This window comes from Argopecten irradians, chromosome 14, assembly GCF_041381155.1.
Source record: "Argopecten irradians isolate NY chromosome 14, Ai_NY, whole genome shotgun sequence".
Lineage (NCBI taxonomy): Eukaryota > Metazoa > Mollusca > Bivalvia > Pectinida > Pectinidae > Argopecten > Argopecten irradians.
The window spans coordinates 3078396-3094483 of NC_091147.1; the positions used below are offsets into that span (position 1 = coordinate 3078396).

At 33.1% G+C, this 16088-nt stretch overlaps 3 protein-coding genes across 5 annotated transcripts; 2 read left to right on the top strand and 1 right to left on the bottom strand.

The window, feature by feature from the left end:
- The first annotated feature begins 1 nt into the window (after position 1).
- LOC138308030 (putative nuclease HARBI1) lies at positions 2 to 3108 on the top strand. Its single transcript, XM_069248977.1, has 4 exons — positions 2 to 544; positions 1711 to 1823; positions 2381 to 2492; positions 2729 to 3108. Exons 1-4 carry the CDS (start codon positions 121 to 123, stop codon positions 3106 to 3108), a joined length of 1029 nt encoding a protein of 342 aa, XP_069105078.1. The 5' UTR covers positions 2 to 120.
- Positions 3109 to 3560: 452 nt separating this feature from the next.
- Positions 3561 to 6752, bottom strand: LOC138308032 (uncharacterized). 2 transcript variants are annotated; one of them, XM_069248980.1, is made up of 6 exons: positions 6617 to 6752; positions 5945 to 6007; positions 5636 to 5674; positions 5212 to 5307; positions 4862 to 4903; positions 3561 to 4542 (listed from the first exon to the last, which is right to left on the bottom strand). In XM_069248980.1, exons 1-6 carry the CDS (start codon positions 6648 to 6650, stop codon positions 4343 to 4345), a joined length of 474 nt encoding a protein of 157 aa, XP_069105081.1. In that variant the 5' UTR covers positions 6651 to 6752; the 3' UTR covers positions 3561 to 4342. The 2 variants fall into 2 exon arrangements, with proteins under 2 accessions (XP_069105081.1, XP_069105082.1); XM_069248981.1 differs by having other exon boundaries at positions 5945 to 6004; positions 6617 to 6746.
- A 3846-nt stretch (positions 6753 to 10598) lies between these two features.
- Positions 10599 to 16050, top strand: LOC138308034 (myb-related transcription factor, partner of profilin-like). 2 transcript variants are annotated; one of them, XM_069248984.1, is made up of 8 exons: positions 10599 to 11019; positions 12375 to 12442; positions 12845 to 12991; positions 13605 to 13664; positions 13936 to 13974; positions 14305 to 14400; positions 14709 to 14750; positions 15069 to 16050. In XM_069248984.1, exons 1-8 carry the CDS (start codon positions 10823 to 10825, stop codon positions 15266 to 15268), a joined length of 849 nt encoding a protein of 282 aa, XP_069105085.1. In that variant the 5' UTR covers positions 10599 to 10822; the 3' UTR covers positions 15269 to 16050. The 2 variants fall into 2 exon arrangements, with proteins under 2 accessions (XP_069105085.1, XP_069105084.1); XM_069248983.1 differs by having other exon boundaries at positions 10602 to 11019; positions 13602 to 13664.
- The last annotated feature ends 38 nt before the right edge of the window (positions 16051 to 16088 follow it).

The following is a 16088-nucleotide window of genomic DNA, read 5'->3' on the forward strand; positions in this document are numbered from 1 at the left end:
TTTTCGTACTCATGCTCAGGTCGTATTCATGAAAAATTCTATGCTCAGAATCTTGAGCACGTTCTCAACTTTCCTTGAGTATAGTTCTACCCATGCTCAAGATCACAATAAGTTCGCAAGATGGCAGGAGGTAGATTTGTGCAACGTGAATTAAGAGAACGTGTTCTTCCAAGACCAAGGGTATTCGTGGACAGGACAAACCCCTTAGAAACTTTAAACGAGGACGAAGTGTTCCGTCGGTTTAGGTTTAGACCAAGAACGATCATTTTTATTGTAGGTCTAATAGAAAATGTTGTAACACATCGTACGAAACGCAGCCTCGCGCTTCCGCCTCTATTGCAGGTGCTAGTAACATTAAGATTTTTAGCAACAGGCGCGTTCCAGCAGTTGATTGGCGATTCTTTGAACAGGATTTCCCAGCCCACCATTAGCAGGATTGTGCGGCGTGTCACAAGAGCTTTGACCAGTCTTGTGAAAGATTTCATCAAATTTCCGACTGGCAGGGCGGCAACAACAGTCAAACAAGAGTTTGGGTCAATAGCAGGTAAGATCGTGCATGAAAAAATATTGTTTTCAAAACAAAAAAGCTCACATATATTGAAATAACAGCAGTTACACACGCCGTCCTTCAAAACAACACTCAATCCAAACTTCAACGGTAGCGGAAGTGACGTCAGTGATGACGACGGTGTTACTAAACAAGCACCTTGTGTGACAACAAGCTACATGTAACTTGAGTTGAACACTAAAGTTGTTCATGGTTTGTTCGTTTGCATTTCATATCACAGTTTGATGTAATTAAATTATACACATCAAGCGACTACAGTATATGGAACTAATAAATGTGTATATCATAACTAATTAATGTCAATTAAAAACGCAACTAAAAAGAGTTGCATTCAAGTCAATGATCATTAGTCCGCAGTCTTATTAATGTGCCGACACGACGTTTGTTTGTCGACTTTAAAAAAATTGGAAAGGGCCTCAAATAAGATCAACACATTTTTGAAAATTCAAAGTATATTTAATAAGACAAAAACGAAATCAATATGGACAAATCATAGCAACTTACGAAATTATTTAGATAAGAGAGAGAGAGATTGATAAGGCCTAGTACATGTACATGTACAGTAAATGAAATACAGTAGTTAGTTTGATATATTTCAATTTAGCCTAAATATCGATTTGACGAAAAGACAATGTAAAACAATGAGCCAAAAAAACGATAAATGAAAATACATAAATAAACCAGTGTATATATAATTTCAAGCATTATTGTTCATATATAGTAATTACAGGTGCCCGGGTTCTATGTAATATAGAAAAAAATCATAACCCCCCTCCCTCCCCTATATTTTTGTACAAAATATAGTACAGTATGGGGGAGCTATATTTACTCTATATTACATAGAACCCTGGTAAATAGTTAGGAGTGTGTTGGGGTTTTTTTTCTATACCTGTGACGATATCTAGTACTTGCTGGAAAGCATTGCTCTCTGATAAAGAGTTAATATGAAACAATCACAAGTGTATGTTTGTATAATAGAGATAAAATGTACCGCGTATATGCAATGCACTTATATATACATGTATACTGTACCTGTGTTTCATTGATAACGAGAAAAGAAAGCTGAAACAAAACAATCATGAATAAAATACATTGATGTGAAAATATGAAATACAATACCGGTTCCCTTTACTCATTCTAAGGATTCCCTAATGTGCTCGGCTGCGTTGATGGAACCTTCATCAGAATAAAACGCCCAACACAGAACGAAGCTGACTTCCTGAATAGAAAAGGGTATCATTCCCTTAACGTACAGGTAAAATTACGAAAATAAATATTTCTTCGATACACGAAATGTATGTCTCATAACAGGTCAAGAGAGACAACTCCTACAGGGAGGTGAACTTTTTACCGGTAGATTTTTGACTGTCCAAATAGTCATTAATGCCTTGACAAAGTTAGTTGCATACGTAATGTGCACAGTCTTTCAAATAATAAATATCTTACCTGTGTTGATCTTGAAAAGTTTATGGAAAGTATTATTACTGATACAGTTTTTTTATATGCAGGAAAACTTTGATTAAATAGATCTTCTGTACATAATAAGCTATTAAATTTGTGATTAATATTAAATCGTGCTTTTTTTTTTTTTTAAATTATGGTAATTCACTATATTTCACTTTCTTTTGATGTGAAATTTCACTTTTCATATGAAATGAATTATAAACCATATTGTAAGATGTTAATGTAGTTTCTATACAATGCTGAAATTCATCGTTTTTCTATATATACTTCTATATAAGAAGTATAAACTAATGCACATATAATAAATATGAAATACACTGTTACATGTAATGTGTATTCATGCAACAGGCAATCTGTGATGCCCACATGAGGATAACAAGCTTCAATGCATCCTGGCCAGGCAGTGTCCATGACTCCAGGATTTGGAATTCCTCTGCATTGAAAGACCAATTTGAAAATGGTAATGAGTCAATTATATTCTTAGACAGTTGATTCGAAGACGTTCACGAATTATTTCATACGTTACAATATGGAGATTTGATATCTCTACATAGATAAAGATTGATAATGAAAACAAGATGTTTATGTAGGCTAATTATTTAAGTTTTGTTGTTTCAAATAATTGAAAAGTGGGGATTTTTTTTTTAACACACTATTGTTGAAAGTCTAAATAGTCATCTTTTAATTACATAACAGGAGTACATGATGGTTTGTTGCTGGGAGACTCTGGGTACGCATGCAGAAGGTATATGATGACACCATACCTTCATCCAGCTGACCGGTCACAGGAACGGTTCAACAGCAGCCTGTGTAGGACCAGAGTTCGAGTAGAACAAACCTTCGGAGTATTGAAGGCCAGATTTCCTTGCCTGAGATTCGGTCTCAGAATGGCACCTGAGTGTGCAGTGACTGTGACATCAGCATGTATTATATTGCACAATATAGGTATTTTAAGGTCGGACATCTTGGATGTGGAGATTGATAACAACAATCAACTCCATATCCAAGATCAGGGAGTACTTGCTCAGCCAGATGGAAAACATGTAAGAAATCATATTGCCAGACAATACTTTTAAAATAAGTCAACTCTGTTTGATATGCCTATGTATCACTTTTTAGGTGTACTTAAACATAACTAAGTTGATAAAAAGTGTGTAACTGTTGAGTTGTAGATTGTTGTATTTTGCCAAAATTTACAAACAACACAACAATCTGTAATTATATATAAGTCAACAGATATACCTAAGGTTAAGCCCCATGCATAGCAATCTCATTAAAATTAGACTTGAAATTCTGCTCCCACTATGCTGTTCTACGTTACGTTCCAATACAAGATCTAACAACTTCCCATACATGGTCACCTCAGACCATGTAAGAACTTGTATTAGAGCGTAAGGTAGAGTATCGTAGTGGAGCGGATTTACAAGTCTAATTTTAATAAGACTGCATGCAAAGACACTTTGTATCAACTTATTTGTGTTCAAGTATACTTTAGAAGTAATATATTGAAACTGTCGCTTGTTTTAACAAGATATAATTCAATTTTGCTTGTTACGAGCATTTTCATTGGCTTAAAAATTTACTTTATCAGCCCATAAAGGAAACAAATGGCGTCACCGTTTGTAACGTCGCTTCTGATTGGCTGAGATGACGGCGTAATAATTTTATAGACAAAAGAGTCCCAAAATGAATTTTAAATGTTGAAGAGATTATCTTTAGTAAATTGAATTATAAGGATTAATTTGAATAGATTTTTTATGTTATGGAGATATAACACAAAAATCTGAGTGTACTCTCATCATAATTAATTTTTCTTTGTTTTCATACCAAATCTGGCTTTCTGATTGGCCAATATTTTTTTTGCATACCACTATGAAAAAAAAAATCCGAGAATGGCGCGAAACCCCGACGTTATCGTGACGTCACAATAGAGACATTGACGTTGCGTATTAATTCGGAAAAAAGAATCCCTTGAAAAACCACTGTAATGTTACATTTAAACATACTTCAATTTATCAAATAGAGTATAAAATTAATTATAAGTATTGATGTCACTATTTTTTAATTTTATCGGGGTATGAAAAAAAAAATTGTTTGCAAACTTTCGTGAGAATCCGCTACGCGGATTCACACAGTTTGCAAACAATTTTTTTTTTCATACCCCGATAAAATTAAGAAATAGTGACATCAATGCTTAAATAAACCGCTTCGCGGTTTATTTAGAGTACACTCAGATTTTTGTGTTATATCTCCATAACATAAAAAATCTATTCAAGTTAATCCTTAAATAAAAGTTAAATACATGTACATTTAAAATTGAAATTCGTGCTGTAACTTCAAGGTCCAGTAGGCAAATTTTAAGTCAAGCACTTGCTTTTCTTTTTCCAACTTTTCACTTTCAGTTTTGATTCTTTTTCTGTCCTCTTTTATTTTCTCTATTTCTTCTTGAAGCCTCTGGTTGTCAAGAAGGAGGTTTTTTTCTGTCAGGACAGATGTGGTTTTCTGTTTTTCTGAAGTACAAATGTTCAAACACACATTTATGTTTAAACAATAAAAAGAACCTCTATCACAAGGTGAAATCAATAACAAAAGCATGCAAATTATGTGCAGAGTTAGATCTCTAATATTTCTAAAAGCACAGCTCAGTCATTGGATTTCTCTGGGATTTTGTTACATGATCATAAGATAGATGTTGTTTTAAAAATACCATTAACTAACTTATTTTTGAGATGGCTTCATTTTATGTTTACATGTTCAATAACTTTCACAGCAATTTATGTTCTTGATTTAAACTCATTTGAATATTGAATGACAGATCAAAATACTTACTACTTCTGGATTCATCACAATGTGATGTTGACAAACGTTTTCCTGAAAAAAATAGAGAAACAACTTCATTACCTCTTACCAGTATAGCAAAAAATATTTAGTACAAAATAAGAAATCAAATAACTTACTAGACTTACCAAAACTAATTTCTCAGACTCCTTGTTTTTCCACTGGTTGAGGAACTTTGAAAGATGATTTGTTTTTAAAAGAGTTGGGGGAGTTATCAAAATTAAATACTGGTAACATGTATTCATGTATACAAAAAGAGAATTTTATAACAAATTGTATTGTGTTCTAGTTAATTGATTATCTGAGTGTGTTGATAAAACACTGCAACTGTAAATACTTACCACTAATGGGCTCATCAGTAACGGTAACGGTAGTACTACATGTAGCAACGTTAGGGGCATCTGAACATGATGGGACATCTGAACATGATACAGTGACTGAAAAAAAGTTAAAAGTATTACATAGGGGTTCCAATTGTTTCTCAAGCCACGGAAACTTATTAGGTCACCTGATTCCTATTAACAATTTTTCCACGACTTACCCCCAGGAGCCCGAGAGGTGGGGCCAAAATTGGTCAAAATGGCTAAAATAAGAAAAAAAAAACTCTTCATAGATTTTTTTTGTGTCTTTGTTTCATTCTGTATCCGAACTCAGGTGACCACTAAGGCCCATGGGCCTCTTGTTTTAACATTGAAAGCACAAAGTGAGAATAAAACCGTTACAGCAGTTCAACGCTTTCACAGTTCAGATCCTTTATTTACTTACATGTAGTATTTCCTGATCCATTTGTTGATGGAAGTGCAGCTGGAAAAAAATGAGATCGAAGTAATATAATCTGTTGACTAACAAAACTGTCAATTTTGGACATATTTTTTGTACAAAATAAGATCAAATATGTTGTATTGAGGTCATAAGAATTTAATATGCTTGATTACTTCAACATTTAGATAAAAAATCATGACTTTTGTATGTTTGCTTCAATACTTCAGTTGGTTAGTTGGTTATCGTGTGTATTTTATGATAAGATAAGCTGCTGTTTTAATTGAGATTACTTTTACCACAAATAAGCTTTACCTTGAATTTCATTCAAACTGTCAGCACTGCAAACTCCTCTCTCTGGGCAGATTGGCAACACTGCTGTTTTATAACATGAAACATCAAACAATGGTGATAAGTATGAACTACCTACAGTTATTAAGTTTTATCCCCTTAGAAATCTAAATAAAGATTGATTTACTTCAGGTATCAAGTCAGATTCTGTTTTTTTGGCTATTGAACCCTGTTCATGCATATGTGTGTAAATGTAAATTGGAGTAGATGTGTTGTTCATCAAAAGATTGTGTATGTTACTTGTACATGTATATTCACTATTTTTACAATTTAAGCCTAAAATAATTCATATATTACACAAGTTAAACTATCCCTTTCTTTATCTGAATTATGCATTTATTATCTGGCCATAATAAGGGAAAGATTACAGTCAAATAACTCATATTAAATATTTGTACACACGATTCTGTGAATCTAAAAAATAATTCTCACTAGCCTTTATTACCTATTCCTGTATTATACAAATATTTGTCTTGTTGAAACACATCTTTTGGGCTCTGTCATAGCAAATATCTGAGAACTAAATAAATGAAAGATAAATCCAGAACTATTACATTGTGTTGAATCATTAATATATATATACATGTATGTATATATATTACAATATTATACCCCCACCCTAATAAGTGGACTTACCATCTGTATCTATCCCACTAGGGATACCCATCATTCCAGGCCTTGAGCCTGTGGCAGCTAGAATAATCTCTTCAGCAGCAGAAGGGCTTTCTGGTGGTGGTCCGCCTCCCGTCCCAGGGTGTCTGGCACTATCCAATTTGGCCTTGGCTAATTATATTGAATGAAACTATTAATGACATACAATATTACAAAAGTATCAATTTTGTATTTCACCTTCCATGAGTTTTAATGACCTTTCTGTTTAAATCAAAAGGCTTTATATAGTGTGTTCTTTCTTCAAAAGTTCAAAGTACTGACACCATTTGCAAGAAATACTGCAAGTTTTATTTAAGAAAACAAAGTCACACACTTTTATTTTTAGTTGATAGTAGTTGTTCTATTACTTAAAAAAATAATACTGAAGGACCAAACAGTTTTATATTAAAGAACTATTTATGTTTACTTGAAATAGATATATCTTAATAAACCTTCAAGTGTGTCAATACAATCAGCAGAGTTGTAGAGTAATTTACATTGGATATTTATAAATTTAGCTTAGTTAAAAATTACCTCTTTGTTTGGTATTGAAATACTTTTTCTTTACGTCTTTAGTCTCTCTTCTACAGTTCTGGAATTGCCTAAATTCAATAATTGAAGAGCATTATTTATTATGTTCAGTCTGCAGGTCAATACAAATTATGTCATACATTTATCACAAAACTAACCCTTTCAGCCCTATCATGTGACACAAATGTAAATCTGAGTCTGATTTTACCACTCTTACATGGAAACAAAATTGAAGGTTTTTTTTTATCCATATTTCTGTAGCGGGATTGGACTGGGTCGATCATCGGTGACCAGGTACATGTAGCTCAGTCGGTAGAGCACTCGGCTAGTATTCTGAGGGTCCCTGGTTTGAATCCTAGCTGGTCTGGCCGCTACATTTTCTCCTCTCCTGTTACATTTCCATAAATACTAGTCACGTTACCACTACATGTAGCTTCATTTGTATACTATGCTGACTGGACAGCAGGGGCAATATATATTTATTGCTTATCTTAACAGAACATATTCTGTTGCAAATAAAAAAGCTATTTACTACTGTAACATTTCATCTATCACTATCAAAAGTCTTTAAGTTAATGTTGAGCCCTGTTATGAAATTAAAATTATTTCAATAAATTGATATATCACAGCCATTAGGCCCCATACAGTTGTACAGGATACGGAGCCTGACGTTCTGCAAATAAAAATACAAAATTAGCCGTATATAAGCCTAAATTTCAATAATGTATAGGGGTATTTTTATAATTTAATTCAATTCATTTATTTGCATTTTTACATCCAAAAACAAGGATCGATAGCAAATTACAAAGATAACATTACATGTATAACACAATAACAATAAAACAAGAACAACTTATGCATTCAGCAAGCCCGCTTTCCTCAGTTCAAACGACTTTTTAATGAAGAGGCCCAAATCCTGCAGAAGTTGTGGTTCATTAGATGACAATAACTTTATTAAATTTTCATAGTCTGTGAACATAGAATTAATGTTGTATTTAGATAGGAAACTTTTTCTTTCAGTAGAATTTACTGTACACTGGAGGATGAAGTGAGCTTCATCCTCTACAATATTGCAAAATTTGCATAACCGGTGCTGGCGAGGTATCTTTTTTGTCCTACCAGCTTCAATTTCTAGGTTGTGATTGCTGATCCGAAGTTTTGTCAACAATTTTCGATATTCAAAATTTTGCAAAGAGAGATAATATTCCTCTTTATAGTTTTGTTTAAGTTTACTATATAGAAATAGCTTATTACTACAATCTAAAAGCTGCATTTTGCTTGAGAAAATAATGTCAAATCTGCCATGTATGAATCTTTTTAACGACCGTTTTAATCTGGCCTGTGCCTTCCTACTGAATTTTCCCCTTTTAATGTCAAATGTGATGTTATTTTCGTTGATAATACTTGATACGTATGAATACCACGAATATGATCCACTTTCATGAATATTTTGACTGACCTTCAAAGCCTCTTTTACAAGATTATTAATGTCATCTTGTGATATTCTAGCCAAATAACACAATGCTTGAGTATTAATGAAACAGTCTAGTGTATATTGTCCTAATTCAGCCCTGGAAGCAGCATTTACTGCATATTTTCCAACCCCAAGGGCCATTTTGCAAAATTTTAAATTTATTTGTTCAAATGGCGTTTTATCTATTATTGAAAATTTGTCAAATGTTGAATTATTCACATGCGCTCTTTTACTTGCATTTGCAATTTTACTGTAAAAGTCAGCATACCATATTTCAGAATTATATGTTAAGATTGGTCTGACTAAAGAATTATACAACTTTTTCCAGAGCCATATGGGCATATCAGCTATTTTATTTAAATATTGCTTAATTGAAAACAGAACTTTTCTACTTTTTACACTAAGTTCCTTAGCAGCTAGCATGAATTTACCGTTGTTACATAAAGTTGTACCTAAATATTTATACTCAGAGACTTGTTCAATTTCCTGATTTTTAAACATAAACGGTTTCACATTATGTTTGGTTTTTATATTTTTCTGCCTAGTTTGGAAAATCATCGTTTTTGTTTTTTTAGAATTTATTGAAAGCTGCCATTTTTCACAGTAGTTTTCCAATTCAATTAATGATTGCTGCAGTCCCTCGGGAGTTTCTGATAAAATCAATAAATCATCCGCAAATGACAAACTACCTACTGCTAAATCCCCTAATTGTAGTGGATTATTATTTAGAATGACTGGTAAATCATTGATGTACATGTTGAAAAGGGTAGGACTTAAACTATCTCCTTGTTTTACCCCCCGAATAATGTTAAAATATTCTGTCGTGAATGTTTTAAATTTTATTGAGGATTGCGTTCTTCCATACATGTCACTAACAATTTTGAAAATATTTTTTCCGACACCATGCTGTGCAAGCTTAAATAATAATCCATTTCTCCATACACTATCAAAGGCTTTATTGAAGTCCACAAAACATGCGTAGATTTTTCTCTTAGACTGTGAGTATTTAGTTAACAATGTTTTTAGTACGAACAAGGCATCAGTAGTTCTACTATTTTTTTGAAACCCAAATTGATTTGGGCATATAATATTTTGCATAAACATGGTAAGCCTTTTGTTTAAAATGGAATTGAATAACTTTGCCAAACAACTTTGGAGAGAGATGCCTCTGTAATTCGTTGGTAGACCTGCATCACCAGATTTGAAAATAGGAATTAAGAAGGATTTGTTCCAAAACTCTGGATAACAGCCACTACTAAAAATAGCATTAAAATATTTTGCTAAAAGAGGCATCATGATATTTATGGAATATTTGATTATTTCGTTACTAATAGAATCAGGACCCACCGATTTATTATTCTTTAAAAGCTTAATTACTTCTTTTATTTCTTTTATTGTAATGGGCCTATCTGTGATATCATTATGTTGCAACTGGGTTTTTAGTTGGTCAAGTTGCAATTCAATATCCCTCTTAAATTTAGTATCTGGGTACAAGTTTTGATTCCCCAAGTTTTTGAAATGTGCAATAAACTCTTGCCAATTAGGGGGGTCTTCACAGTTATCATTGCTTTTTGGCTTAAGAGTTTTAAGCACTTGCCACAATTGTTTAGAATCTTTATTTGATATACTATTTATCTTGCCCAGTATTGTTTGTTTGAAAGCTTTTCCTGTGTATGTATTGTATGTAGATTCTAGTAATATAAGCTTTCTGTGGTTGAAAATTTAAAATTATTATGTATCCAAATACATTGTAGATCTACTTTTGTCCGATCTCTGTACATAAGTAGACCTACATTATCACATTACAAAATACACCTAGATATATTGGTGGTACAATGTAGCCCTAGTTAAAAGTTTGTGTCAGGCCATGCAGAAACAGAAAGTTGAACATCGAGGCGACGTTTTGGGCCTAGTCAGCTTAGGCTTAAATCACGTAAATTGGCAGACAATTACCAGGTAAAAACCTGGGCCCGTATTCATGAAACCGTTCTTATGCTCATACTCAACTTTTATACTCATGCTCAAAACTGTGCTCCGGTGAGAACGTACTCAAAACTCCTATTCACGAAACTTTCTGAGAACGTTCTCAGTGGAGAACGGTAACTAAGAGAACTCTCTAATGTTTGGGGTCCGATTTTTAAATTACGCGCCAATCCGCGCACCTGTAAATAAGCAGACGACAAAATATGGCTGACCACAACAGTCAAGGTGGCCAGGAAAGAAAGAAAAAGACTGTGTGGACTGCGGAGGAGGAGGCAGCCTTGATCCAAGCAGTACATTCTAACGAAAATGTACTGTTTGGATCAATGTCTGGGCCTGGCATAACAAAATTAACTGCTAAGAGGAAAGAAACATGGGACAACATCACCCAGGTCCTAAATTCGTAAGTATCATGAAAACACACATGAAATAATAAAATCATTTTCAGAAGGCGTACATATACCATTATGAAAAGGGTATTAAGTTGATAGTCATAAGCTTACACAATTCCGCATAGCGAAAAACACTGATTTTACAGTATCTGCCCGTAGTTGAGGCCTGGCGTTGTTTGTCCGTTTACGCTTCTCAGCTGTGCCGCTTTTTAGTGTTACGCGCGTCACCCAATCACGTTTCGTATCTATTTTTAGAATATAGGATTTGTTATTGAATAGACATCATTTACAGACGAAGCAGCTCTTTTGTCATCTACCGGATCAAGCTGACCATTACGATAAGTTTAATTGCTGGCCCATGCCTATTATTTTTATAATCTATCCCACTGCACTTACAGTATTGTTTACAATTTACGTGTTTTAAGCCTAAGCTGACTAGGCCCAAACGTCGCCTCGCGATCGGTGTTCAACTTTCTGTTTCTGCATGGCCTGACACAAACTTTTAACTAGGGCTACATTGTACCACCAATATATCTAGGTGTATTTTGTAATGTGATAATGTAGGTCTACTTATGTACAGAGATCGGACAAAAGTAGATCTACAATGTATTTGGATACATAATAATTTTAAATTTTCAACCACAGAAAGCTTATATTACTAGAATCTACATACAATACATACACAGGATAAGTATATAAAAATACCCCTATACATTATTGAAATTTAGGCTTATATACGGCTAATTTTGTATGTTTATTTGCAGAACGTCAGGCTCCGGATCCTGTACAACTGTATGGGGCCTAATGGCTGTGATATATCAATTTATTGAAATAATTTTAATTTCATAACAGGGCTCAACATTAACTTAAAGACTTTTGATAGTGATAGATGAAATGTTACAGTAGTAAATAGCTTTTTTATTTGCAACAGAATATGTTCTGTTAAGATAAGCAATAAATATATATTGCCCCTGCTGTCCAGTCAGCATAGTATACAAATGAAGCTACATGTAGTGGTAACGTGACTAGTATTTATGGAAATGTAACAGGAGAGGAGAAAATGTAGCGGCCAGACCAGCTAGGATTCAAACCAGGGACCCTCAGAATACTAGCCGAGTGCTCTACCGACTGAGCTACATGTACCTGGTCACCGATGATCGACCCAGTCCAATCCCGCTACAGAAATATGGATAAAAAAAAACCTTCAATTTTGTTTCCATGTAAGAGTGGTAAAATCAGACTCAGATTTACATTTGTGTCACATGATAGGGCTGAAAGGGTTAGTTTTGTGATAAATGTATGACATAATTTGTATTGACCTGCAGACTGAACATAATAAATAATGCTCTTCAATTATTGAATTTAGGCAATTTCAGAACTGTAGAAGAGAGACTAAAGACGTAAAGAAAAAGTATTTCAATACCAAACAAAGAGGTAATTTTTAACTAAGCTAAATTTATAAATATCCAATGTAAATTACTCTACAACTCTGCTGATTGTATTGACACACTTGAAGGTTTATTAAGATATATCTATTTCAAGTAAACATAAATAGTTCTTTAATATAAAACTGTTTGGTCCTTCAGTATTATTTTTTTAAGTAATAGAACAACTACTATCAACTAAAAATAAAAGTGTGTGACTTTGTTTTCTTAAATAAAACTTGCAGTATTTCTTGCAAATGGTGTCAGTACTTTGAACTTTTGAAGAAAGAACACACTATATAAAGCCTTTTGATTTAAACAGAAAGGTCATTAAAACTCATGGAAGGTGAAATACAAAATTGATACTTTTGTAATATTGTATGTCATTAATAGTTTCATTCAATATAATTAGCCAAGGCCAAATTGGATAGTGCCAGACACCCTGGGACGGGAGGCGGACCACCACCAGAAAGCCCTTCTGCTGCTGAAGAGATTATTCTAGCTGCCACAGGCTCAAGGCCTGGAATGATGGGTATCCCTAGTGGGATAGATACAGATGGTAAGTCCACTTATTAGGGTGGGGGTATAATATTGTAATATATATACATACATGTATATATATATTAATGATTCAACACAATGTAATAGTTCTGGATTTATCTTTCATTTATTTAGTTCTCAGATATTTGCTATGACAGAGCCCAAAAGATGTGTTTCAACAAGACAAATATTTGTATAATACAGGAATAGGTAATAAAGGCTAGTGAGAATTATTTTTTAGATTCACAGAATCGTGTGTACAAATATTTAATATGAGTTATTTGACTGTAATCTTTCCCTTATTATGGCCAGATAATAAATGCATAATTCAGATAAAGAAAGGGATAGTTTAACTTGTGTAATATATGAATTATTTTAAGCTTAAATTGTAAAAATAGTGAATATACATGTACAAGTAACATACACAATCTTTTGATGAACAACACATCTACTCCAATTTACATTTACACACATATGCATGAACAGGGTTCAATAGCCAAAAAAAACAGAATCTGACTTGATACCTGAAGTAAATCAATCTTTATTTAGATTTCTAAGGGGATAAAACTTAATAACTGTAGGTAGTTCATACTTATCACCATTGTTTGATGTTTCATGTTATAAAACAGCAGTGTTGCCAATCTGCCCAGAGAGAGGAGTTTGCAGTGCTGACAGTTTGAATGAAATTCAAGGTAAAGCTTATTTGTGGTAAAAGTAATCTCAATTAAAACAGCAGCTTATCTTATCATAAAATACACACGATAACCAACTAACCAACTGAAGTATTGAAGCAAACATACAAAAGTCATGATTTTTTATCTAAATGTTGAAGTAATCAAGCATATTAAATTCTTTTGACCTCAATACAACATATTTGATCTTATTTTGTACAAAAAATATGTCCAAAATTGACAGTTTTGTTAGTCAACAGATTATATTACTTCGATCTCATTTTTTTTCCAGCTGCACTTCCATCAACAAATGGATCAGGAAATACTACATGTAAGTAAATAAAGGATCTGAACTGTGAAAGCGTTGAACTGCTGTAACGGTTTTATTCTCACTTTGTGCTTTCAATGTTAAAACAAGAGGCCCATGGGCCTTAGTGGTCACCTGAGTTCGGATACAGAATGAAACAAAGACACACAAAAAAATCTATGAAGAGTTTTTTTTTTTCTTATTTTAGCCATTTTGACCAATTTTGGCCCCACCTCTCGGGCTCCTGGGGGTAAGTCGTGGAAAAATTGTTAATAGGAATCAGGTGACCTAATAAGTTTCCGTGGCTTGAGGAACAATTGGAACCCCTATGTAATACTTTTAACTTTTTTTCAGTCACTGTATCATGTTCAGATGTCCCATCATGTTCAGATGCCCCTAACGTTGCTACATGTAGTACTACCGTTACCGTTACTGATGAGCCCATTAGTGGTAAGTATTTACAGTTGCAGTGTTTTATCAACACACTCAGATAATCAATTAACTAGAACACAATACAATTTGTTATAAAATTCTCTTTTTGTATACATGAATACATGTTACCAGTATTTAATTTTGATAACTCCCCCAACTCTTTTAAAAACAAATCATCTTTCAAAGTTCCTCAACCAGTGGAAAAACAAGGAGTCTGAGAAATTAGTTTTGGTAAGTCTAGTAAGTTATTTGATTTCTTATTTTGTACTAAATATTTTTTGCTATACTGGTAAGAGGTAATGAAGTTGTTTCTCTATTTTTTTCAGGAAAACGTTTGTCAACATCACATTGTGATGAATCCAGAAGTAGTAAGTATTTTGATCTGTCATTCAATATTCAAATGAGTTTAAATCAAGAACATAAATTGCTGTGAAAGTTATTGAACATGTAAACATAAAATGAAGCCATCTCAAAAATAAATTAGTTTAATGGTATTTTTAAAACAACATCTATCTTATGATCATGTAACAAAATCCCAGAAATCCAATGACTGAGCTGTGCTTTTAGAAATATTAGAGATCTAACTCTGCACATAATTTGCATGCTTTTGTTATTGATTTCACCTTGTGATAGAGGTTCTTTTTATTGTTTAAACATAAATGTGTGTTTGAACATTTGTACTTCAGAAAAACAGAAAACCACATCTGTCCTGACAGAAAAAAACCTCCTTCTTGACAACCAGAGGCTTCAAGAAGAAATAGAGAAAATAAAAGAGGACAGAAAAAGAATCAAAACTGAAAGTGAAAAGTTGGAAAAAGAAAAGCAAGTGCTTGACTTAAAATTTGCCTACTGGACCTTGAAGTTACAGCACGAATTTCAATTTTAAATGTACATGTATTTAACTTTTATTTAAGGATTAACTTGAATAGATTTTTTATGTTATGGAGATATAACACAAAAATCTGAGTGTACTCTAAATAAACCGCGAAGCGGTTTATTTAAGCATTGATGTCACTATTTCTTAATTTTATCGGGGTATGAAAAAAAAAATTGTTTGCAAACTGTGTGAATCCGCGTAGCGGATTCTCACGAAAGTTTGCAAACAATTTTTTTTTTCATACCCCGATAAAATTAAAAAATAGTGACATCAATACTTATAATTAATTTTATACTCTATTTGATAAATTGAAGTATGTTTAAATGTAACATTACAGTGGTTTTTCAAGGGATTCTTTTTTCCTAATTAATACGCAACGTCAATGTCTCTATTGTGACGTCACGATAACGTCGGGGTTTCGCGCCATTCTCGGATTTTTTTTTTCATAGTGGTATGCAAAAAAAATATTGGCCAATCAGAAAGCCAGATTTGGTATGAAAACAAAGAAAAATTAATTATGATGAGAGTACACTCAGATTTTTGTGTTATATCTCCATAACATAAAAAATCTATTCAAATTAATCCTTATAATTCAATTTACTAAAGATAATCTCTTCAACATTTAAAATTCATTTTGGGACTCTTTTGTCTATAAAATTATTACGCCGTCATCTCAGCCAATCAGAAGCAACGTTACAAACGGTGACGCCATTTGTTTCCTTTATGGGCTGATAAAGTAAATTTTTAAGCCAATGAAAATGCTCGTAACAAGCAAAATTGAATTATATCTTGTTAAAACAAGCGACAGTTTCAATATATTACTTCTGAA